Source organism: Corvus cornix, chromosome 1, assembly GCF_000738735.6.
Source record: "Corvus cornix cornix isolate S_Up_H32 chromosome 1, ASM73873v5, whole genome shotgun sequence".
Lineage (NCBI taxonomy): Eukaryota > Metazoa > Chordata > Aves > Passeriformes > Corvidae > Corvus > Corvus cornix.
The window spans coordinates 49,482,705-49,508,438 of NC_046332.1; the positions used below are offsets into that span (position 1 = coordinate 49,482,705).

Below are 25,734 nucleotides of genomic sequence, written 5' to 3' on the forward strand. Positions count from 1 at the left end.
CAAATTGTAACATGATCTCATAATTTAATCTGTCCCGTTTCTCTGCCTGCAGCATGAAGTACAGAGTACCTCAGGAGAGGCTATTGTGATAACTCTGCAAGGAGTCTGTGTTGGTGTTTGTATTTCCAGAGACACATAAATAACTCTAACTTTTGTTGGAGATTGCTGGGGCCTGTGGCTAAACAGATGTTTTTCCAACAGACCTAGGAGTTTGGAGAGGTTTTGTTATTTGAGGATTTTTTTGTTGGTTTTTTTTTGGTTTTTTGTTTTGTTTTTTTCTTAAGTGAGTGTTGCTATTTAGAAAGCCTGTGGAAGTAACCATACCAATATAAGAGGGCTTTGTTGCAATAGCTTATTCTATAGTAACACTGCGGTAAATCTGACATCTCGTCTATTCCAGTAGACTTATTCCCAGGCTTGAGGGATTCTGTCAGCATAGTTCTGCACTAAGCAGTCAGTTTGTGGCATCATTGTTAAACATCCTAAGGAATGTAAATGTCAAGATTAAGGGAAGTGGGAGCAGAAAGGGAAAAACCAATGAATGAGACATACAAGTCTCAGCATGTTTAAACACACAACTTGCCCTTTTCTCCTTGCATTGTATGTGTTGCTTTCTAGTCACTTAGAAAACTTGATTTTGTTCTGCTTGCAGAGACCGCTGAGGTGAAAATGCCCTTACTCAGGGTGAAGAAGTCAATTTTAGGTGCCAAACTTTAGCTTTGGCAAGGAAAGTTCAATCCTGTTCCTTCTTTGCTCAGGCAAAGCCAAGAAAAAGAGGCATGGAAAAGAAAAGGGAAAGCTCTTCCTGTCTTTAATGTGCCACTCATGAATTGCCAAACCACCCTTCCTCAGCCCTCTCAAGGCTATGGCTGGTGCAGGCTTGTTAAGCCCACCCTTCTTCTTAAGCCCACCTTTTTAAGAGATTGGAAAAAAGGAATAATGAGGTGAGAAGAAAGTGTCAGGGTCCAATGTGTCAGAGCCTTTTACTTTGCTTCATGAGTTGAACAGAAACACCACTGTCAAGCAGTTCTGAGAAAAATTAAGATTTTTAAGAAATCAGAAAGTTGAAATAGCAGCAGCCTGCAGCCAGGACACTTGTGGGTGCTGACATTTTGCTGGCTATTATTTTGTGATGCTTTCTGTGTTTCTGAAGGAGTAGCAAAAGCACCAGTGAGGCAGAGAGAAGCCAGGGAAAATACTAATGAAACAGGGCATAAAAGCCACAGGCACAAGCAGATGTGCAAGTTCCTCATCCTGGGAGCTGAGTGAGCAGTCCCCTTCTGTGGGGATGGGCCATGGGACATAGAATATTCTTTGTTAAAAAAAAAAAATTAAAAAAATTAATATACTCTGAGAACTCCCTACTTCCCATATTTCTCCCTCAGTGATACATCTCCTGCAATGATATACCTCCCACATGAGGAATTTAACTATCAAAAGCCTTTTTCCTGAGTTTCACAAGAATTACTCACAACATGGTGAAGTGTCATTATCTGATGCCAGCTCTCCTGAGGTCATCCAAATCTGGCCCAAGTCCCAGGAGACTTGTGTCTGAGGGGCAGGAGGGGTGGTCAGTCACCAGCACTGAGCAAAGCACTGCGAATGACAGCAGCGATGTTTTCTAAATGCTGCAAATTCAGTGTGTGGGATTAGTTTCTACTTTAGTTCCTTTCTCTTAGTGGAAATGGTTTCTTCCTAACTAAGAGTAACACACAAAACTTTAGGTGTTTGGGGTTTTTTTTTTGTTTGGTTTTTGTTTTTTTTTTTTTTTTTTTTTTTGTTTGGTTTTTCATGGGGAAGGGTTAGTTTTGACACTTTCCCTGTAACCTGGGATGTATGATGGACTTCTCCCTGATGTTTTTATGGCATCAGTCCTTGCAGGGGAGGAGAGGACCTCGGTAGTGACTTCTCAGTCCCACCTGTTTGGCTCTCAGGAGCTTCCAAGCCAGAGCCTCCCTTGGGGCTGTGCCTTATGGGGTGCATGTCCAAGCTGGAGCAGCACCTCCCAAGTGGGACATGTGCTGGGACCTGGAGGGAAAGCAGAGCCAATGGCATGTCCTCGTGAAATCCCAGCTGAAATGGTGGTTTGGCTCTCGGCACTGAGCTGGCTGGTGCATTGCTGCCTTCTGCATTTAGGACTCTGTAAAAGGCCCTCGGCAGTGCTGTAAACCAGCAGGGCTGCACAAACACAACACCTGACCCAAGAAATCTGGTTTTCCTCCCGCCAGAGGAAACCGTGAATTGGCTGAGTGTTCAGTTCAAGAGGTGTAATGGTATAAACTACCTGCGCTGTAAAGTTTTACGAGGTGACAAAGTTTTGTAGTCTGGCAATAGTGCAGTTGAGCTGGAGGCCATCGGGTGCCCTGCCAGGAAAGGGAGAGGAGCAAGTGGTTGAGGAGGGCTTCCCAGCAAGCTGCAGCCTCTCTGGGCAGCCTGGAGGATGCCTTGAGGGTGCAAGGCTGCTGCTCCTCCAGTCTGGGACATGAGTGGCCCAGGCACTTAGTGCTGCGTGAAGAATGGAGCAGTGAGCTCCAGCTCTCTCATCAGCCCCTCTTCCCCCTTTGGACACATATTTGTATACACTTGGGCTATGAAATGGGGAGCTAAATGCTGAGGTATGACATAGGTACATCAACGTGTATAGCTTAGAAGGCAAAGTGCTGTTTACAGGCCTTACAGACTTTTTGTCGATAGTTTTTACTTTGCAGCAACCCTTCTGCCTCCCTCTCTCCACTAGGATTAGATGGGCCTTATTTCCAAAAGCTGAGAAAACAAATGCTCAGAAAGGAAACTGCCAGTGTGTCAGCTACCTTTCCCAGCACTTGCTGAGCCTTTAAGTCCACTTCTGATGCAATTTTGTGAATTTTATAGACATTTGTAACTCATTTATCTGCCACATAGCAGCAGGATCCATGAGCGGATATTGCCTTTCCTGGCATCTCACAGCAGGAGGCGGCGGGGTCCTGCTCTTGGCAGCACGTGGTTGCTCCTGCTTGGTATTCATGGGCACATTCCTCTGGCTGCTGATATATTATTATTGGGTGGGAAGAAAAATAATGCAACCAAGCTCTTATTATTTTCTCCTTTTATCTGTTTGGTCATATTAATGTGGGATCATCGTTACATAAATGCACAGGAGATGCAGTCAAGGACGTTCATTTTTAAAGCCCTCCAATGCTCTTGTACTTCAGTCATTCATCTTCTGTCTTTAATTACAGCAAGTGATCTCAGAGGCACTTAAAAGATTAAATTACTCAATTATTTGAAAAACCCAAATGCAATAACTGTATCTTTTTGCTGATAAATACCATTGCTGGAAAAGGTTGCCCAAGGCAAAACGTATTGGGAGGCCAAGGAGGCCATATTGCAACATTTTGGCTTAACCCAGTGCTACCCTTTTAATTTTTCATCTTTTGCAACCTTTATTTTTATTTGTATTGATAATAACCATAAACTTTCCCATCACTGTCCTGGTGGTTTTGGCAGTAAGATGAATGTCACTGCCCAGCAATTTACAAGTGTCCTGGCATCTCCTTGACTGTGGAGAGGAGGACGTGAGGACAATCATAGCTTAAAAAGGCTGGGCATCAGCATGGCCAGGCAGTAAACCCCACCCAAGGCAATGCTTGTGGATGGGGGATGGTTCAGTGTTTGGGAAGGGTATGTAACTAAATCACATGTGGTAGCTCTGTCCATGTTGAGGTGGGTGGGTTCCTTGCTGGCAAAGGTGAGCATCCATGCTGTGTTTTCCCTAAATAATTTTTTTTTGCCTCTTTTGCAAAGCAGCAGCAGAGATGAGCCCAGTTCTGGGAGCCTAGGTAAGGGGCTTGTGTGATCCCTGCTCCCTGAGCCAGGAGAAAAAGGACATGACTTCAGGGAAAGAGAAATCCGGACCAAAGAGTTAAAATCCTGCACTGTCTCTTCATAGGTCCGGTTCTGAGTTCCTGTCCCACTGGGCACCAGGCAACACTGGGCAAAATACCAGAGCAGCCATGAACCCAGAGTGCTCTACACTTAGGCCATGGTGGGCTCCTTTCTCGTGCTGGTTGGCTAGCAGTGAGGCACAGGGATGGGGTTTTGGTGTTGATAAGAACTCCCTGATTTCGACTACCCCTATGGTAAGTCTCTAAACTGAAAGAGTCTGGGGGCAAAAGAAGGACTCACTTTTTGTGGTCAAGCCAGAGCAGCCGTGGTGCTCCAGATCTTACTGCCATGAAGAGCAAGCCTGGCTGGTGTCAGCAGGGAGCAGTGGGGTGGCCACGTGGGCTGGCAGACCCTGGGTGGATCTGGGGGTCAGGCTGCCCTCAGCCAGCATCTGTCCCACGCGTGTGGTGAGGCATTGCTGGCCTGCAGATGCTGCTGCTGAGAGGGTTACTGTCCTCTGCTCCACCACCTGTGGTTCCCACGTTCATTCAATTAAAAAAAAAAAAGTGAGTAATTTGATACACATCCTCTCAAGGAAAAGCAGTCATTCCAGCAAGGAGCAGGCCAGTGGTCTGGGGAAGGACAGATGGCCCTGTGGCTAATTTGCTCCCATAAATCGCAAGCTGTTGGATATCCTCTCTGCAGTAAATGCTGGCTCTGTGTTTGTGGCCATGTGTCTGTCTTGGGGCTGCTATGAGCAGGAGATAGAGCAGAATCTGTAGTTTTACTCTGTGTTTCCCTTGTCCCTTTTGCAGAATTGAGCATTTTGATTAAGAAATGAGCTGTAATCCTGTAGGTGGCTGCCAGCAGAGCTCCATGCAACTGCTCTTGCAGCAGAACCAGGTCTTCTCTTGTTGAAGCACCAGCACAGCCAGGAGCCCAACCTGTCCCTTGCAAACTGCTGCTAAGGACCCGCACACTGCAGTTCAAGTCTCTGCTCAAGGCAGAGAGCAGTTCACTGCCCTTAGCCTCACTGTCTTGTGGGACTCACACCCCTGGGAGAGGATCAAAAGCCCCATTGTGTCATTGCAATGGAACTGAGGAGCACCTGAGGCTTATGGTTATTCTAGTGCTCTGGCCTTCCTGCCTTCCTGAAGAGAAGCAGAAATGATCTCTCCTCACTATGGAGTTTTGTTCCTATTGTGGGACACAGGACATTCTCTACTCAAGCCCTGGCAGGCTGGCAATGCCTGACTCCTACTGTTGCAGCTGCAGCTGGGACCACTGACCACCTGGCCACGGTAATCCTGCCCTAAAGGCTGTGTCATCCTGTGCATCTTGGGCTGGGTAAACAGGTGCAGGCTGGAGCCCAGCCTGCAGGCAGGCATGCAGGGACTGAGCAGGGCAGAGGGCATGCTGGGCTCAAGGACTGCGCTCAGGCAGTGGAAAAGAGCAGTGGAAAACAACCACCTGTGGGAGGTCAGTACTGAGGTATCAGGACAGAGATCCTTGTTTCAGAGTCAAAGTGGTGGAAGGAGCTGTGTCCAGGTTACTTTTTCTGCAAGAGATGCTGACCTTCATCAGAGGTGTAGAGGCTCTGGTGTCTGGGACCTGCTGTGGGGTTAGGGAGGGTATCTCGAGTGTTTGAGACCTCCCCAACATCAGCCTATGTAGGACAGGCAAATAGTTCTCTGCAGTGTTGTGACATTTTCCCTGTCGTTTACTCATTAACCCAGACCCACTGCCCTAGCCCACATTTGCCCTTGAGTTCCACACGTCCTTGTGTTTGCTCAGCAGAGTCTTGCACAATGGAGCAGGACAGTCTGCAGTTGCACAGTGCTGGCTGGGTTCTGCTCTGCATCCATTGCTGCTCTGGGGGAACTGTTGGCTTTCTACGTGGTATTGCTGAGTGGCCCAGGATACTGAGGGTCACAATTTAAAACATACATTTTAGGAAAATCCAAACACCTACCTTGTTATGAACCTGGGCCTTGATGCTTTGTGTTCCTGGTCCTGTCACACGGTGATGTGTAACTGCAACTGTAACAATAGTCTGCCTGGTCTAGCACCCATCCAAGGGAAGCCTTTGTGCAGCTGTGGCTGACACACATCTGGCAAGGAGACCATGACATGATCATGCTAAATTCCCATGGGATTGTGAGTGGGTCATGCTGCTTTCTGTCTGGCAAGCTCTGTGTTCACTCCCCAGCATTTTCACGAAACGACTGACCTGGAGCAGCAGTATGTGTTTTCATCCTCTCCTATCTGATTGGCAGGCTCCAGCAGTCTTCTGGATATTTATTCCAATATTTTCACCTCACAGTCACCTCAGTGTGTTCAGCCTGTGCTCTCGTCCAACAACTACCAGCCACTTTGGAGAACAGGCCTCTTAGGCCTGCCAAGATCCTCTGAGGATGACAGTGGTTCTGCAGTGTAAATGCATCAAGCAGTGGGATTGCCCTGCTGGTGACTCATGCAAAGTGTTGTAGAGAGGATGGGTGCCCAAGAATTCAACACTACAAAGTCTGTGCACACCAGGAGCTGAAACATCAGTGCTGTTGGGGTTAAGACAACCTCGTTGCCCTGACATTGCTGCAGGTGGGTGGGAGGGAGAAATGGGAATGAGAGCATATAACACACAGTGGTTTTTTGCATGAAAGGATGGACTTCCACAGCTGACCATCTCTGCCATGGCAGTCAATTGGAAAAAAGTGCTTCCTTTCAATCCAAATTTTAATACAGAGCTTTCTCAGAGTGGTGGGACATAAGGGTTTATCCCCTCCTAGATGGTCACTCATACCTGACTCTGCTCAGCATCCTGTTTTCTGAGACTCTGTATCTTTTAGTAAGTCAAGAGAGAGTTGGAAGGATACAGGCACATGACCTGGTTACCGCTGCAATAGAGTTAATTTTCTTTTTAATAGCTGGTACAGCGCTGTGTTTTGGATTCAGTACGGCAATAATGTTGGTAACACAGTGATGTTTTGATTGTTGCTAAGTAGTGCTCACCCTGTCAAGGACTTTTCAGTTTCCCATACTCTGACAGTGAGGAGCTGCACAAGAAGCTGAGAGGGAACATGACAGCTGACCTTAACTGGCCAAAGAGATATTCCATACCACAGAACATCATGGCCAGTATGCAAACTGGGGGAGTTGGCTGGCAGAGGGACAATTGCTGTTCAGGGACGGGCTGGGCATTGGTCAGTGAGTGGTGAGCAACTGTATTGTGCATCATTTGAGTTTCTTGAGTTTCATTTATCTCTTTTTTATCCCCTTGTTGTTGTTAATAAGAGCAATAATAAAAATAATAATTGTTATTTATTGCTATCTCGGGCTCTGCAGCTTCTGTGCCGGAATGCGAGGTGCTGCAACCTTGCAAGAGCATCTCGTTAGCGAAGCCGCTTGGCAGGACCAGCCACTCTCTCACACACGTGTGCACGCACAAACGCACGGACAGCTTCAGTAAGATGGGTAAACAGCAAAGAGGCAGGAAGGGTCTCTGCTTAGAGTTCCACAGGAGCAGTTTATTGCTTCCACACTGTGAAGGATTCCAGGGACAAAGACGAGAACAATGGCTCAGGTTTAAATACGGGAGTGGGGCAAGCACCAGGGACCAATGGAGAAGCTCTGGGGGAGTGGCGAGGGGCAAAGGCCAATGCGGGGAACCTGGAGTGGAGAACTTTCTATGGCATGGGACATAAGGTAGGAAGGGGGTGGGGTGGCCAGTGGCCAACCAGGGGAGCAGAACTGGGATATATTAACATAGCAGGGCAAAGCATGCTGGGGGAAGTCTTTCTGGTCACCCCAACCTAGGGAGGATTTTCTGGTACCCGGGGCTGTCTCACCAGCGGACTCTCTCTGTCCCTTGTACTGTAGGCTCACCATCCTCCACAGTTATTAACAACAACAAACAGCAGCAACAACAATAATAATAATTTTGCTTTATTTCAATTATTAAACTATTCTTAACTCATTGGTTTTAGCTTTTTCTGATTCCCTTCCCTATCCCTCCAGGTGGCGGGATAGAGAGTGGTAGTTAGTTGCCAGCTGGGGTTATACCACAACACCCATCCAAAGGAACATTTAAAACATCTGTAGAATGTGTAAGACAAACCACAGAAATCACCATCACACCACTGCACCTTTTACCCTTTTGCAGTGGCTTGATGGATTTGAGATGGCTGATACCTGGCAATGTGAACCCAGCACTCACCCTCACAGCTCCAGTCACTCCTGTGAACCTAGACCTAAATTATTGACAAGAACATAAATGCAGAAACATGGCTGAATTCAGTGGGAGTCAGAGGCCTAAACTGCTGAGGACCTGAATTTACCTTTGTCAAGCCTGGACTTGATGATCCTCGTGGGTCCCTTCTGTGAATCTGCTAGGGCAGCTTTCCTGGCTTAATGGCTTCTTTGAAAAACATAATCTTTGCCATGAAGCCCATGTATACATAAGGATACTACAAGCTAAGTATAATGGACAACAACATCATTTGAGCCTGCAATCATTACTGACGTCCTACACCAGAACAGTTTCGTGTATAGCAGGTTGCAATAAAGAAAGCAAGGGCTTAAATGCAGCATTTCTTGAGCCAACGGATGAAAAAAGAGCACACAATTCTGTAGTGTATGCAAATTTATTCAACTCTGCAATTATTTATTTACAACTAATGACTGATACCAACAGATGAGGTAAAAATATGAGGTATTGATACGAGTATAACATTTAAAAATGCAATTATCATAATGTATCAATGTAACAATACAAAATACTGTGGTAGCTGAATGGTAGACATGGCATAATGTGCATTTTGAAGAAATCTTATTTCAACAATACATGGCTTGGTGATGCCAGAAGCACATGACAGAGCTTCTGCAAGGGTAGGAAAACAACCCTGCCTTGCTAAACGTGGCAGGCGGCACAGGGCCCCTTCCAGCTGAGCAATGACTTCTCAGACAGAATGAAAACACTGTTCAGGTTTTCCCTTCTTTTCCTTAAGACATTATTTATTGCCAGACACTGCCATTCCCAGGGCTAGAAATTCTGTGCCTGTTAATGCTGAGGCACTGTTGTATTTATTTATGTAAACTAATGTAGCAGAAGTACTCTAATTGCTCATGTTTTGGAAAACAGCCGGCATGAAATCTGCTGCCATGGCCACAGGCATTTGGGAGGAGGTGCTGCTTTCTGGAATGGCATTCCCAGCTGAGGAGGCACTGTTTGCTCCTGGGAAGGCTGAGCCTGGGCAGTGGTGGTGCCCTGCAGCCAGCAGGTGACCATCAGACCCCACCACGGCCACGTAAGGGCCCCATGAGTGCTCCCCTGTCTGCAGGACTTAAAGCTCGTAATAGCTGCACACTGCAACTACTGTTGGCCATAAGGCAGGAGCTCCCAGGCAGCCAACATCCCTGATCCTAGGACTTGCCTGATAGAACATGGGTGACACAGCTCATGGGTGAAGATGACAGTGACTTTTTTGGAGTCCTGCTCCTTCGCAAGGACACCCTGGAGCACTGTGGGTCACCCTGGGTCACCCTGTCCACCCTGAGGTCCCCCAGGTGTGCTTCCTCAGATTGCAGGGCTGTCCCCTGCCAGCTCAGCCCTCATGCGTGTGCAGGATGGCACGTGGGGTCATGCTCTCGCAGCTGTCACCCAACACAGTCCCCTGCACAGCGCCCACAGCCGGGGCATGTCCAAAGCTCTGGCTTTGAAGAGACTTCCCCATTTACTGAATTGGGGCACAAAGCTGTAGCTTCATGTAGGAAATGTATCCTGCGTAATTGACCTCATACTAATCTTCCTGGATTTTGGTGGAAGGACTGAGCTGAAACATGGGCTATGAATGACTCCACTGGTTTATGCAGCAATAAATAAAGTCCAAGTGAACAAATATGATTAATGAAGAACAGTATTAGCAGGCTTGTACATTCTTATTGAGTCATAGATGTAATAACATTTTGGTCTTAGGTTAGTTAAAAACAAAATGGTGCCCTGCCTCAAAGGCAACGTCGACAAATTATTATTATTACTTTTAAAGCATTCTTCCATTAGCAAAATAATAGGTCCCTGAAAATGAAATTATATAATAGGCTTAAATGGCTCCTACTCCTCATAGTCCTAATCCTGCTCCCACCAATGCCTACAGAGGTGGGATCATGCAGATCAGTGCAATAGAAGATGAAAATGCTTGCTGTTACTATAAAAGCAATCTTTCCAAGAATAGCATTTATTTAGTTTTTTAAATCTCCAAGATGTGTTTAAAATCTTAAAAAAGCATAGTTTTTTGTATAGTAAGAATATTAAAATGCATGGTGTTCATCTGCACATCTTTGTGTCCACTGGATGTGGAAAACCTGCTTTGGATTAGCCATCTCTATGGGAGAAGGAAAGAACAACACAGAAACACTCAGAACCTAGACAAAATGCTTAAAAAAATAATTATTTTACAGCTTAATAACTTACCAGTCTGATTTCAGCCATCTCGGGACACACAGCGTTACCTTGTGCTGTCCGAGGATGGAAAGACCTGGAACACTGCACACAGTGAGGTTCTCTATTGACAGACACCAGTCATTAAGGCAGCAGGTAAGTTTTCAACACCTTCTACTGACACTCACAATTCTGCAGCTGGACATAAATGGCCTCCACAGTGTCTGTCTCAGATGCATCTCCATATATTTTATTTGGTGAGACTGATTCCCTCCTCATTATTTTTAAATGTACTGTAACCTCCTTCTTCCCTAGTTCCTGTAATTCTTCCTACATCTATTTCTAGGTACCTTCTCATAGCACACACAAACACAAAACATATTTGAGAACAGAAGTTTGTTATCACACGAATTATGCCTGGTAGCCCTGTGATAACAGCAAACACAGCTTAGGTAGCAGTGACACACTAAGAAACAAGTGACAGATCCACTTCAGGTCCAACTGATGCAAGTGATTTGCACTGAGTTATATACAAAATAATTAATTTATACATATACATATATATATAGATAGAATATTGATAAATATATACATACTGTACATTATTTATTTACAATTAAAATATGCTTCTTAGAAGCCTTTAAATACCAGAGTTATGTAACATACAAGTAATGGCAATAATCTGTTTTTAAAGTAATAAAAGCTCTCTGAAGAAATGTTTAGTTCAATAATCAAAATTAATACAGAGTGGATGTGAGGGAGGGGGGAAGGTGAAGTCTCCAGAATAAAAGTATTTTCCTATAAAATTCCTTTCTCAGCTTTGTATAGACCCAGGTCTGGCCAGATTTCTGCAGCTTAAATAAGACCTTTGCTTTCAGTATTCCTGTTCCCTGCCAGACCCTGATCTATGCTCACATGTTCCCAGGAACACTTCCTCAGATTTTTGTTTCTGGTCCCTCAGCAATCAGAGGTTGAAATGAGTTTCTGATCCTGGCAACTTCTGCTGCACACAGATGTCCAAAGCCTTTGTTGTACCACTCTGGGGAATGGCCTCTGCAGAAATGAAAAGAGAATTATTGAGAAACTCAAATACCCAAGAAATATACCCCACAGAAACGTGTTTGCAATGCTTCTGGCTCCCCACTGCCCACGGTGGTGGTGGAGACTTCAAATACTTGTCATTTTAAGTGTACTCTGAAGTTCTCCCTTGCAGTAATCAAATAAGCAGATTCTATTTCTAGGATCACATCATAACATTGGTAGGCACTGAGTGGAGAAAAGACTGCAGGAAAACTCCAAAGCAGCAAAGCTACCCTAACCATGCCCTCTGTTCCATGAGCCTGAGGGCTTTGTCCTGCTGAATGGACATTACTTTGTGCAAGTGGGATACTTACTTTAGGTCAATCCTGCAGATGTGGGTCAGCCTGGCTTTTCCTGAGCCACAGGGCTCTATCAAGTACTGGGAGTCCATCACGATGGCTCGTACGGCTCCCATGAGAGGAGCCTCTTCATGTTCCACAGAGATGGCAACCAGCATGCACATCCCCTTGGGCAAATCAGTCCTCCACGTCCTGCAGGAACATAGGCAAGACGGAATCACTTTAGCGATGAAACTTTTGGGCACATGAGTAAGAACCAGAATTAAAGTTACAGTTTGCTTGTCTGCCTGTCCTTGTTGCCTGCAATGCCAGTGGACCATCCTAGGAGTCCCTGGAGGAGTTTCATGTTCCCCAGTTGGTAGTCTGACCGTGATGTGGAATGGCCACCCATCTATGTGGCTCTGGGTGGAGAAGTTTTGCTTCTCCACAGGAGCACTTTGTAACCATTATGTATTATAGGGCATGATAGAGCCTTTTGCAGTCAGACGGAAGTTTTGGAAAGGAGAAAGAGTGAGGATAAGCCATCCAGCAAAAGCTGAAACTGTGCATTGTACCCATGCAGATTTACAGAACAAGAAATGTAGTACAGCAGAAATCCTCACTACTGCACAGAATATGTTTCAAGGGTGTCTGAATTAAAAACAAAATGTCCTTCCATTTTTTTTGCTCTCCCAAGTTTCTAGCCTCTCTTACATGCTGGAGAAGTTTTCCACCAAGTTCAGGAGACCTAGACTTAAATACTTAACATTTTTTTGTTGTTCTGTAAGCATTCTCTACTTGTTCTTATGTCTCACATCTTTCTCATCTCCACTGAATCTCAGAGGACAGGTCTGTGCTCTTTCCTATGCTGTGGGAAGAAATGAGAAATTCCCACTGTGCTGTGCAACATGCATCATCTTGCTGTGGATTGTCTGAGATAGGGATTATGCTTCCTTGGGAAGTATCATATTTTAGCAGGTAAGGTCTCTCAAGGACTGTTGAAGCTTGGACTTCAGCAGATAATTTTAACATTCTGCATTTTTCTTACATGAAACTGAGCTATTATTCAAGACACTGCAGGAAGATACTAACCAGAAGGTTTTACATGTGCCTGGGCATTAATAAAATTGATGAGCTATCTTGGCAGATGAAACACATGGGAGAAGGAAATCGCAGCTGAGATCCAGTATGAGAAATGCTGAACCATCTCCTGTGAGTGCTTGCACAGTGTTTAGATATTGCCCACATAATTTTGCTAACTACCCAGCACTACCTGGGCCATTTGGGATGTGGAAAGTTCTACATCCCAGAGATTTCAGAAGACTTATGTTTCCTGTTCCCAATCAGATAGATTTAGGCCAGTTTAAGCAGTTCTTTAAATGCCTTACAGTAGTAATATCAGGCATGGCACCTAACTCACCCAAATGCTGTCATACTTAACGAACATTAAACACTTGTGGATTCTTCAATAGAAGTGATGCCTGTGCAGGGCAGCTGAGAACTGTGTCATATCCCAGGCATATGAAACATTTCCCCTCTCCTCTTACCATCAGAGTCTTCTCTGGGGAGCCTAATCCCCTTGTTATGACTGTCACATTGAAAAAAAAGGGAGCAACTAAGTTGATCCTTTCACAGCCCAGTGTTTGACTGATAAGGAGAAAATTGCCATCTGTTAAAATATATTTATTCATGTCCCCAGAGATGTATTATAATTTCACTGTTCCCTTCCCACCAATCGTAAGGTATCAAATGGACTGCGGCATTGCTGGCTAACCTTGCTCTAGACTTAATGATACCAATCGAAAGAGATAAACAACAGAATCTGACAGATCTGCCTGATGGCTGCTTTCAGCCCTTAAGAACCCACCAGGATTCATTCTTATGATATGTATTTCAGTCCTCAGGGGTCATTCTGCCTGGGTTAGTGAAAAGAACAAGAACTCAATAGCAGGATTTGCCTTTAACTGATGTGACTGCACAGCAGGTCTTTAAAGAACATAAACCACCACGAAACCTAATAGTGAACTAAGTGGCAAGTGAGAGGACCAAATTACGGTCATCAAAACCTCCCTGCCGCTCACAGACGATCTTCTTGGTGCCAAATTTATCAGTGCTTCAAGCTAATAACATTATATAAGAAGATTATTTATAAAATAATGATAGATTTATAATTATATGAAATATAAAATATATATTTAATTATAAAATAATTAATTTAGCCCAGAATACTGTGGGAAAGCAAAGGAAATAGAGTAATGGGAGCATTGATTACAGAAAGCATTGTTTAAATCTTCCCTTAAGAGTTCCAATAATTCTTCCCCCGTACCAACAATGTCTGTGTGTTGTCATCTTCTAAGAGACTACTAAAGTTCACAAAAGGGATGTACTTTCATAATTATATTTTGTTTGGCTCATTTTTTTCTTTCAATCTTCATTCCATTTAATACAATTCTGACTCACTGGAGTACTTCCTTTGTCAAAACTGCTTTGTATTTCTCTGGCACATCATTTCAATCAAAGAAAGCAGGGACCAAAAACGGGAATGCACAAAATCATCCTGAAATAAATAACTGTGGGACTGACCCTGTAAGTGAAATATGTCAGCAGCTCCACAATAGCTCCTAGCAAGCAAAGGCCAGGATTTCAAAGGCAGAAGGTGCATAAGAGGGTTATTTTTTTTGACTGTTCTGTACGGGCAGATAGACAATGGCAGAACTGGGATTGAATGTGGAATATTGATACACAGCTATACATTTATTTGAGAGAAATCATCCCCTGGAAGATAGAATACAAATCTACTGCCTCTTTCTGTTCATTTCCACACTAGGATTTTTATGGATCAGCATTTCTTTGTTTACAAAGACTCCAGCTGAAAATTTGAGATAATAACTTATATAGACACTGTATAACAGCCTTAGCTTAAAAGCACCACTATCTTCTCTTCTAAACATTTGGCTCTTAAACATCAAACATTCCCCAGAGAACAGCAAAAGCAGCGTAAAAAACAGTTGGGTTCTATTTGCACTGTTTTGACAACAAACAAAGCTAAGAGAGAAGAGCAGCTATTATCAGACATCTGTTCTGAGGAAGAAATTATATTTATGGCCTTAGGAGTATGTGCTGCTCAAATTACATCAGAGAAAAGGTCAGCATGCTCTAGGTGTTTGACTAATTCAGTTTGAGAAATCAACACTGCTGCCCAGAAGTAGAGTTCCTGGAGAGCAATTGCACAGATGTGAAGGCTGAGATAAGTCCAGATCTTCCTTTGTGCGCTGCAGGAGGCAAAGGGACCAGAGAACTGCCCTCAGCTTACCTGAGAACAACAAAGTCTCGGACCGGGTGAGGAGCCATGCTGTTCAAAACATACTGGTAAACTTCTGTCTGCTTGTCCAGGCTCTCAACCACCTTCCACTGCAAGAAGTCCTCGTCCCAGAGGTGACGTTCTCTCAGCACTCGGTTCAGGACAACTGATGGGGGGGCTTCAACTTCAACCGAGGCTTTCCAAAGCCTTAGTGGGTTCCCATCGCCAACCTGAAGTAACCAAGAACACAAATCCCCCATATGCCTGTGTTCAGCAGACAATAACTGAAGGCAAAATCTCAATATGTGTGTTTGACTTCAGCTTAAGAGCATTCCTATTTCTCTGCTAATCATTACTATTATTGCTATTGCTGCTGCTCTACTAGTCCTGCATGGAAATCTGAAGTGATTCATTACTTTGCTCTCACAACAGAATATATCTGGACTAGCTCCCATAGTGCCAGTGAAGTTCTGCACTACTTCTGGTGTGACAGACACTTTTTCAAGTCCAAACATCCTAAGTGTAATGACAAATATGTGTCTGCAGAAGTAAAAAGAGATGAGAGACTGAAGCCCTGGGCTGAAATAAATAAACTACCTTAGACAATCTTATACACTATCTGGGACTGAGGGTCCATTAACCCTCCTGGTTAAGTCAGGGGGAGCAGAACATATGCTAATTCAGTCGTGTCAGGTACACAGATGTTTGCTCCTCAAAATAGCTGCAAGGAAGTATTGGGAAAACACCTTTCAAAGAGCACAGACTGATGGCTAGCTCCTCCTTGCTCACAGATCCTGTTTCTTGAAATGCCTCCACAGCTTGCAGTAAGGGGAGCAGAAAGTGCTGGGCTGTGCACAAGGTGACTATCCTAGATTGCACACATACAGCTTTTCTGCATGGTTTTGGGGCATTATTGCCTATTTCAGGCAGTAAACAAGTTAACTGTAATCACTGGATCTTGCAAGCCTGGCTTTTCTAACCCCTCACTACCCTATCACTTTCATATACCAGTGTGAGTACTTCAGAAACCTCTAGGACCTCCCACAGACCCAGGACTGTTTACCCAGAAACTCAGCTTCCACACCTCCTACCTTAAATTATTTCATGTTGTTGTAATTCTTTCTCCCCAAAGGTTTCAGCTCCCCATTTCCCTGGCCCTGGAGCCCCAGACTCCCCTCTTTAGTCTCACAGGTCCTTGACCACTGGCTGCACAGGCCTCTATTCCCTCTCTCCCATCTCCCATGTCCTGCTCCCACCTGAGCCCTGTTACTTTGTCCCCAGCCTCCCACAGTCCCTCCCTGGAGAGGTCACTCACAGAAGCTGGCTACAAACCACAGTAACTGTGGTTTCTTTGCCCTGACAGAAGCATTGCACTTTCTCAGGTTGGGGTAATGCTGCCTCCTGACCCCTCACCATCCAGATCCCACATTCCTCCCAGTGCCCTTCTCCTGCCTAATTAGTGCCAGACAACCCATAATCCATCCCCTCCTCTTGCTAGCTGCTGCTGGTTCGGAGACCCCTCTGTTTTGCTATTGCATTTCCAGCAGCCCTGAACTCCACTGTCTGCAGGGACCCTGCAGCACCCTCTGCCTTGCTGCAGTGGTCTGGCTTTCCCTGAAGAAGTGATGGAGCCTGAAACAAATTCAGAAATTTTAATAAAAGCTGCAGTATCAAAAATCCACTTGAAAAAAGGACAAAAGGATCAGGGATAAAACTGGTGATATGGTTTGCCTGCTTAATAAAGCATTGGAGAACCTGAAGAAGTTCTGTAATTACTTGTGTTCTAGCTGTGTTCTCCAAACTGCTGGCAAACATCAAGAACTGGTCAGAAACTTTGCATGCCTCCAGTCAAAGAGCTTCCCCAGGTAATGTTCTCTGTTGTTTAACATCTCAGCTCACTGTTGTGTTGTTTGCTGTGTCACTTACTTGACCCAGCTTGCTTTGTGTGCCTTTTTCTGGAATCTCATACTTGAATTACTGTTGTATTACATTTTTAACTGCTTTTAGTAATCTTTTTAAAAATAAAAAAAAGAGTGTTTGCCAAAAAGAAGGGTGTGCGTTTTGCCATGCAACATGTCAGGGTGCCCCATAGCTGAGCTGCATTTTGCTTTGGTTTCTTTGCTGCTTCTTCTATGTATCCCCAAATTACCTTTTTGTAGGCGAGTTCTGTGTTCTCTACACTGGAACATGTGACCCATCCTTTGAATTTCTCTTTTGCTTCTTTCTGGAGATTCTGCATAAGAGTTTCCAGGTACATCTGATAGTTCCCTCCTTCCTCATCCACTTGTTTCCCAAGCTCGTCCAGGGTAGGAGAATGCACTTCTGCATCAACATAGGAGTTTCGGGATTGGGTGATCATCTCGTGTGGGACCTGCCACAGAAGGGAGGGAAAACACACAGGGAAGATCTCCTGCTGAGAACTTTTCCTGAAGGCAATGTGTTCTTAGGCTGATGGACCATTCAGCATCCAATTGCATGAGCCTATGATTTGTAAAATGCATACCAATTTCTGTCTTTATGCAAGATGAAACATCAAAGTAGTCTAATGAAACAGCCCATGGCTCAGAACAGCACTCCTCATGCAGAACCATGTTAGACTGATCAACTGGATGTCAATACACCCCTATTACTCCTTTAGCCCTCAGAAATATTGCCTTCTGGGAAAGGCAGATATGAGCATTTGCTCTACTCCAGCTGCAGTGTAAGTAGCTGCAGGAATGACTGCAGCTCTCTGTGTGATTTTTACTTTATTGCACGACACACAGAAATAAAGTGTATGAACAATTATTTTTAAGATTAATAAGTTTTAATTGAGGCATTAAAAGCATTGTAATAAAATTTTACACTAGCAGATTTTGATTTGAATTAAACTAAAATTTCCTAATCCAGTGGTTTGGGTTGAAAACTGTTACAGAATAATTACCCTTCATCTTTTGAATCGTAAAAGGGAACTGCCATAAAGAAATGAGGTAACTAAACTTTAGATTAAGCAAGTTTACAAGTAAGTGAGGCACCAATCTCTGAGCTAACACAAGACAGAAAATGTAAGCATAAACATAAATACTTCAAAGGGTGATGCATTATGTGGCCATGAATAATGCTGTTTGAGTCTGTCACTCACCTCAAAAAGTTTGTTGCATTCCATTATCATGTGAGCAAGGCCCTGAGTAGCTGCCAGGTTTTCACTGAGGTCCTTCTGATCTGGCTTCCCTGTTGCATATTTTTTCTGTATTACTCTGTAATTGAATTCAGTATCTCAGGTAAAGAGCTGAATATTTTTAATATGAAAGCAAAAAGCAGCACGATGCTCCCAACACCAAAGAGAAAAAACCCTATCTTTAGTTTCTATTTATCACCAAGACTGCTCAACTGTTGGGCCATTTTTAAAAGAAAAATGTTTACCTAAAACATTGTTGAGCCAAAGGTAAAAGCAGGAAAGGTTATACATATCCTGCATGATGTGTTGTACATTTTGAAATAGATTTTTAACAGACATGACGTAAAGTGGTTTACATTGTTCCTGCTTAAAGCACTTGCTCAGACATGGGTTATACATGTACTTGACCAAGAATCTCAGTATTCCGAACCAGATGGGAGGGAAAAAGAGTCAAGAGGGACCACTAATGTTTAGCCTGGCTATGCTCTGTTTAGTCTACACTCAGCATGTTACAGTTTTAATGTGGCCTGAAATAAACCCTGTTTCCGAATGGCAGAATGTAGACAGTAAACTGAAAGTGAAAAAACCCATTCATTGAAAACTACATATCAAAATCCTTTAAAATATGGTTGATCTTTGACTTCAATCAGAGCAAAATCAAGCCCTTTTCCTTCACAGAAGGAAACTGCAAAACATGCAAAACTCACTAGTGCCCCATTGAAAATTCAGCATGAAAAGCAGGCAGTGCATATTCACAACAGACAGCCAGAAATGCCTGCTGGGCTTGTGAAAACAAGTGTGCTTCTGGCTCTGCAGCAGGGGTTTTCCCCTCTTACTGAAGCCATGCCCTGTTTAATGTGTGCTGGAAAGCAGATGATTTGGAAAATTTTGTCCTGCATACCACTGAAAGCATCACTTGGTATTAAGGATGGGACTATTTATAATGCTGAGAAGAAACATACCTTGGTGAGCTTTCTTTCTTCACTATATTGAGATGGAAGAGGGAAGGGGCCAGACAAACAGCGATGTTCATGGGAGTCATCTGATTTTCCTCCACAGAGGTGACGTCGCTGAGGAAGCAGAGCAGAGTCTGCAGAACCTCCCTGTTCTCGTCGGCCATGAGCATGATGGCAGCCTGCACCGCCTGCAGCCGCTGCTCCTTGGGGACGTCTGGGAATGAGCAAGTGACGTTCAGGGGGTCAGTTGTGAGATCAGATAAGGGGCTGGAAAGATAAAGTTACCACAGACATTCACAGTCCCCTCAAGCGTTCCACAAACCACGCAGATGTGGTGCTTAGGGACATGTTTCAGTGGTGGACCTGGCAGTGTTAAGTTAATGGTTGAATCTTAGAGGTCTTTCCTGACCTTAATGATGGCTTTGTGAAGAGGCAGATGACAGGGGACCAAGGGGAAAAGATCAGCTGCCTTCTGGACAGCTCAGTTTTGCTCATCCACCAAGCACAGCTTCCCTCTCCAGGGTTTGGAATTCCTCTGTTTGTTTGAAGGGCTGCTCCCAAGAAACACACTGGACTTATTTAAAGTTTTTGAAGGGAGACTAGTACTCAGTACTCATAGCTTTAAATGGTATTTTTCAGGTTTTCTTTGTCCCCTGGCAAGACAGAAGTTTAAAAGTCTTACGGAAGTTTCGGGAACACTTACATTTGTGTCATAAATCATAAAAGAGTTTAATGAAAGAAGCAATGGATATGCTTAAATAGCACCTCAGACAGTTTCATTTCTAAAACTACCATAAGTTCTCTCAGTTTGGACTTTGAGTCCTCCTCTGGGTATTACGTACTCTCTCTATAATCGAATGGAAGAAGAACAAAAGCAGATTTACAGTAGAGGGAACAGCCAGCTTTTAAGATTTGACTGCTAGCCTTGTACAAGCACTTTATTTTAAAAGCTTTCAGACATGAATGACAAAATGAACACAGCCCAACACTGCTAAAGTTTCTAAAAGCAGCAAGACCAGGTTTTTCTGAGAAGTCAGAGGAGCCTTTGCTAAATCCATGCAATGTGTCTTTTCTTCCCACAACACCTCCTGGTAATCCCTCCCTTCCCTTTATTGTTGCTCTAATGGGTCTGGTACATGAAGCAGAAGATCAGCCAGTGCTTCAAGTCACAGGTAAATATTAGGCAACTGAGAGTTTTAGGGAAATGGAAATAGTTTCATCAACGCTATGCTATATAGACTACTACACTAATCATCTCATTCCAAATCCTATGTGTTAACAGCAATTCAAGCCATTCTGGATATATGAAAAAGGTCTTGGATATATGAAAAAATATCTTCAGGGAGTCCCAGAAAATCAGAAATCCCCTGCCAATATACTAGGAAAGAAAAAATTCTTCCTAACTTCACATTAAAAATTTGTTAAACAGAATGAAGGGTAAGAAAAACTCTCAGCTAGAGATTAGTTTAATTGCAGACGTTATGAAATACAATTGGTATCCCAGCAATTTTCAACATTTTTCTTTCTGTGAAATGAGTTTTGTCAGTACTGTCTGAAACAGAAAAATATATTTGTTGTTGGCCACATGGAAAAAAACCCCACTGCTACTCATTCTTAATCCAAACAATATTTTCTGGTGTCTACAGAGCCTGTCTTTTCTTGTTCCTACCTTGGTTTAAAGAGACTCATCCTCAAGTCTTTCTGAAATCCTTTAAACTCCTCATGCATTTTAAGAACATCTTTCCTAGCTCATTTCTTTCCCCCTCTGACCAAAGAGAAGTTCTTCAGACTTCCCACTGCAGTACCACGCAGACATTACAGAGTCTGCTTATGTCTCTCTTTACATTTTTTGTTGGCTGGTATCAGTGGTTCCCTGTTCAGTCTCACTTCTTGGAAAAGAGGAGCCCTTCTGGCTACAGAGCTGCTTATACTGACGACCCACCTAAAACATGGCAAGGGGCTAATTTACTTGCAATCTCTTCTGTGCAAAGATGGGACATGCCCAGTTTTCATCAAGCAATAGTTTAAAGGTGATTTGTTTCCAAGGACATGCAGAACATGTCTTTGTAGTGGATAATCTCCTCCTTGGCCATTGCCCATGGAAATGATCACAACTGCCATTTTATTAGCAGCCAGAATTCCTGTTGTTGTCCTGAACAAGCTTATTAATGTGTATGTGGGCAGACAACTTGTGAGCAGGAAAGAAGGGGAAATGATGGTCCAGGGCTAGGCACCAACTCTTGCTGTTAACTTATGTCCCAAGACATTGCGTACAGCCAAACCCACTAAACTTACTGGCAGTGCTGTCTCTCACATGCAGAATCCCAGCACTCTCTACCAGCTACAGACACTGTGATGGTAAATTCATTAGTGACTGTGTGCCACAGACAGATTTTTACAGTAAAGGGAAGCAACAGAAATATCTGAGATTCTTAAGCACTGGGATTATATGGAGTTTTAAAATGGCTTTCTATTGTTTTGGCAGCTGAAATGTCTCCCAGTGAAAAGACTAGACACACTTCTCTTTAGTGCTTCCAATTATTTGGCTTAGGCTGGCTGCATCTGCCAGAGTGCTGGCTGACTGGCCTTCATAATGGACATTGTCAGGAAAAATCTCCAATTCCTCTGGCTTTTCAGTGTTGTCCTCTCTGCTTATTTCTCCCTCAGTCTGGAGAAGAGATACATAGTAATTTCCTGATTCACAGGGACTTTCATTATTCTGATGCATGTGAGTCTCAGATTTTGCTGAAGATTGCTTATGCTGGAAAGAAAAGAAGAAATCCCCTGGTTTCTTTCTTTCTTTCTCTATGAGTTCTTTACATAGAGATTATGGCAGCTTGTTTTTTGCATTTTATTGACTATAACGAAAAAACAAATAATCAAAAGTCCCAGCAAGGAAGGGGACCACAGAGACACATATTCTCATGGTCAAGTACCACTTCTCCATGCCCAGATGACTCACTTATATTGAGATATAAGTGCATGAAACGGGCCCACAGTTTAAAGAAATCCAACAAAACCATGAGTCTTCATGCTTTTTGTGCCCAGCAGCCTGTTCTTCTTTCTTCTTTCTGATCGTGAGCCTGGTATGAACATTGTCTCCATTAAATTTGAAAGGTTTAGGTGGTTCTGAAGACCTCTTAGTGAAAGGCTTTGAGGGCAGAGGAGTTTCTATATCTCAAAGGTCAGCAGAAAGAAACCTATTGTGTTACCACGCCAAAATTATTTACAGTATATTACTATATGATATATAACATTTTCCAATTGTTTATAATAGTAGAAATATGTAGAAATGGCAGCTTACACTGATAGATGTGCAGAAAAGTCTCTCCTAGTTTACTTGTGAGGAGAGGTTCTGGCAGGTCCCTGAAGAATTGCTTTACCATGTCAGCCACATCATACGCTGACTGGTCCTCATAGCTGACGTTTTCTGGGGAGCTCTCGTTCATCTGACGCAGGGCCTGGATTCGGGATTTCACTCCAGATTTCCGAAACAGACCCACCTAAAAACATACCATGATGAATGGGGTAAAAGGGAAAATGTCACTTGAAGAATATATACACATAATATACATTTACATATAAATCTACTGCGGGGACTTTGATCATGACCAAAGCTTGGGTTGCTTGTTTTTCTCTAGGCACAAAGGAGGAAAATGTGCAAATGCAATTGATGGTCCCACAAGTCTTGCAGGCAAGCGCAGGCTCCCACAGCAGGATTGTAGGGGTTAATAATGCTGCTGCTCTCTGTCCTGTCCTAGAGGGAGGGTTCAGAGTGCCTTGTGGTTTCCCTGCTGCCTGAAGAGTTTAAGCAAGATGCTCTGCTGATATAAATCAGCCTGGCTTGCTTGGCTTGGGTGACTGACTGTTGATTTACTCCAGCTGAGAATCTGGCTCCTCATGTTTATTTGGGTATATATTTTGAAGACTAACAAGAAAATATTATGCTTAGCTAAGTAATAAATGCTGTGGCAAAAGATTAGTACATCCTGGTAGAGCTTTAAAATCAAGATGAAATCTGTGTTTTCCCTTTCCTGCTCTCTGCTTCCAAGAGTTCTCCCAAATTCCACTGAAAAGTCCAGTTTGAAAGTGGGGGCCACAGAGGGATTACTTGTGCAGTGTCACTAAGATACATTTTTATCCTATTTGCTTTCTGTTTGAAAGGAAGTGGTAATTCTTCAAATGATGCCTTCAAGGCAGGGCTGCCCTTTCTTGTCCTTCTCTGCCAGCAGAATTTCCCCTGGGCTGAATTCCTGGGCCTCAACCACACTGTTTATTCCCAAGTGAGTTTACAGTGTTTCATTTGGGAAGTGCTAACACTGTTTCCCTTCGGTTTTTTAGGGAAAAAGGTGAAATATTGAGAGAGACCTATGGAAAAGGCACATTTCCAGTTAGGAATTATATAATGTTGTTCCTCTGTGATTGCTGTCTCGCTGGTGATCCGTGCAGCTTCCTGCATGGCACAGTCCAGCAACAAACAGTAAAGGCAAGGAAATAAAGCCTTCTGGCCTTCTCCCCCTTACTTCTGAGTAAAAAGCAGCACAGAGTTCACACAGGACCCTCCTCTCTCTAGAACACCTCCCATGCTCACCTGGAGGGTATTTAGGACTTTGGTTAACTCGCACATTAATGACACTAATTACATAGATCATGGCTCTGTGAGGGGGTATTTTTATTTATTTATTTGGAGAAGAACCACTACACCAGACTGGCTGTGAGGCAGCTCTTCTATGTCTTCCTGTTGATGAATTTAGTGTCACTTGAGAGCTAAATTTATGTATAGGAAGTAGAGGGCTGGAGTGTGCCCTGTCTTCTGTATTTATGATCCCAAGTGAAGCTCCGCTCTTCGTTTTGACAAGAAAGAGCATCCAGCTCTTTTCATCTGGCTTTCCCTTTCCCTTTCTCTTCTTCTTTTTAAATCCCTTTTCCTCTTAGAAATACGTGCTGAAGATGCAGAAGGACACTTGCTAACTCTGTCCAAAAAATAAAGTTTTGGCCTGTGGTAGATAAATGTGAGACCAGAGGCTCAGTTCTCTCCTTTTGATGAAAAGTGTCCTTGCTGGTATAAAGAACCATTAAAAACTTCCAGCTAAGTCTGATTTGAGAGGTCAGATGTCAAATCTCACCCATGCAATCTCCTGCTGCACATCATTCTGCTACTCTTGATCTCTGTTTAAAGACATTTATCCAAACTCCTATTTCCTTTTTTTTTTTTAAATTAAAAAAAAAATAATTAATCAAAAGAGTTCTTCACTTGATAGAAAAAGACATTTTAGGCTCTGTTAGGCTTTATTACAGACTTGTTCTGTAAATAAAAAGGGACTACAAATCATGAGGTTAGTCTGGCCCAATCTCTTTACTATCCTCATGCTGTGTGGATCATCTTCCCTACAAGCAACCTTACGATACATGACAGAAATAAAGATGCATTTGGAAAAGGCAAAGCAATTTCTATTTCACAAAGTGAAACCAAACTACATATTCTGCAAGTAACAGGGAGGGTCCTCATGCCAGGTTAGGGATTTCAGTGGCAGGAGACAGACCTTACAACAGTTTAGAGCAACCTCAATGTTACCAAGTGTATGCAGTAGAGGCTCTGACACCTGCTCAGAGAACTCTACCCCACCTTCTGCAGGGCACAGAAGAGACACATAAGCAAGATGCTGGGGGAGACTGGAGGCTGCCCAGGTCTCTGTCCAGGCATTAGGAGACTTTGAATTAAACGGGAACAAAAGGAGTAACCGTAAAGCAGAGAAGGTGAACTGCCTGGAGGGTTTTTGCCTAGAAAGGATTTTGGTGAAAAGGTATTTTACAGGGTGCCAATCTGTACATCTTCTCCTTTTTTTTATTCAGTATTTTCCCAGTTGCACTCTGAGAAGAAACCAAAGCTGGATGGAAATGACCCTTCACAGAGCTCTGATGCTTCCCAGCGGGTAAACACAAATGGAGCACATACTTGTCTGAGACTTTCAACACCTTTTAACTGCCTCAAACCTCTCAAGAGCTTTTTCTTTATATTTTACTCTCCCTTTTACATTCTCCACAATTAATTCTCTCTCTAGTCTTTCTTCCTCTTGCTCTGCTTCTTAGCTGACAAGCCCATCCCTATCCTTACATCTCCTCTTCCTCCTACTTGGGCGTCTCCTCCTCCAATCTCATCACTAATTCCAGGCTTGCTGCTTCACTTTTCTTCCTACACTGGCTTTCCCAGCTCAGTACACAAACCCAGATGAGCCCCGTGGCAACCAGGCATGTTAGCTCTTGAATATATCACTTCTTCTTGTCTCTGTGCATCTTTCCCTTTCATCCTCTCTTAATAAACTTCTGACAAGATGTTCATCCCGTCCCTCAGCTCCTGCACCACATATGGTTGGCAGAACTCATCTCACCTCAGTTTTGACACTGTGGAGTTAGAAGTCAAGGTCTGACCACTACAGGATTCCTTGACAGAGAGAACTGATAGGAAGGACCTTCTCACTGGCTGCAAAGGGAAATGGATGTCATTCACAGGAGCGCCTTTAATTTTTAGATTTCAGTTTTAGGGAAGATGACTGTCACCCAAAAAAAAACCTGAACAGCAACCAGAATGGTGATTAGAAAATGTGAAGATTCAGAACAGACTAATTCCACCCTTTTCATGTGCTCAGAGCTAGGAAAGCAGCAAA

At 43.6% G+C, this 25,734-nt stretch overlaps 1 protein-coding gene across 9 annotated transcripts in view; it reads right to left on the reverse strand.

Annotated features, from left to right (window-relative positions):
* Window positions 1-8,485: 8,485 nt before the first annotated feature.
* The window catches only part of STARD13 (StAR related lipid transfer domain containing 13), a 326,580-nt gene continuing 309,331 nt past the window's right edge, over window positions 8,486-25,734 (reverse strand). For all 9 annotated transcript variants that reach the window (XM_010400319.4, XM_019286339.3, XM_019286338.3 and 6 more), the window contains 7 exons: window positions 22,374-22,572; window positions 19,076-19,283; window positions 18,078-18,192; window positions 17,106-17,327; window positions 14,969-15,186; window positions 11,692-11,868; window positions 8,486-11,350 (listed from right to left, as the gene is read on the reverse strand). In XM_010400319.4, coding sequence (XP_010398621.4) covers window positions 11,233-11,350; window positions 11,692-11,868; window positions 14,969-15,186; window positions 17,106-17,327; window positions 18,078-18,192; window positions 19,076-19,283; window positions 22,374-22,572 — 1,257 coding nt within the window. In that variant the 3' untranslated portion in view covers window positions 8,486-11,232. The remainder of the gene's footprint in view (window positions 11,351-11,691; window positions 11,869-14,968; window positions 15,187-17,105; window positions 17,328-18,077; window positions 18,193-19,075; window positions 19,284-22,373; window positions 22,573-25,734) is intronic.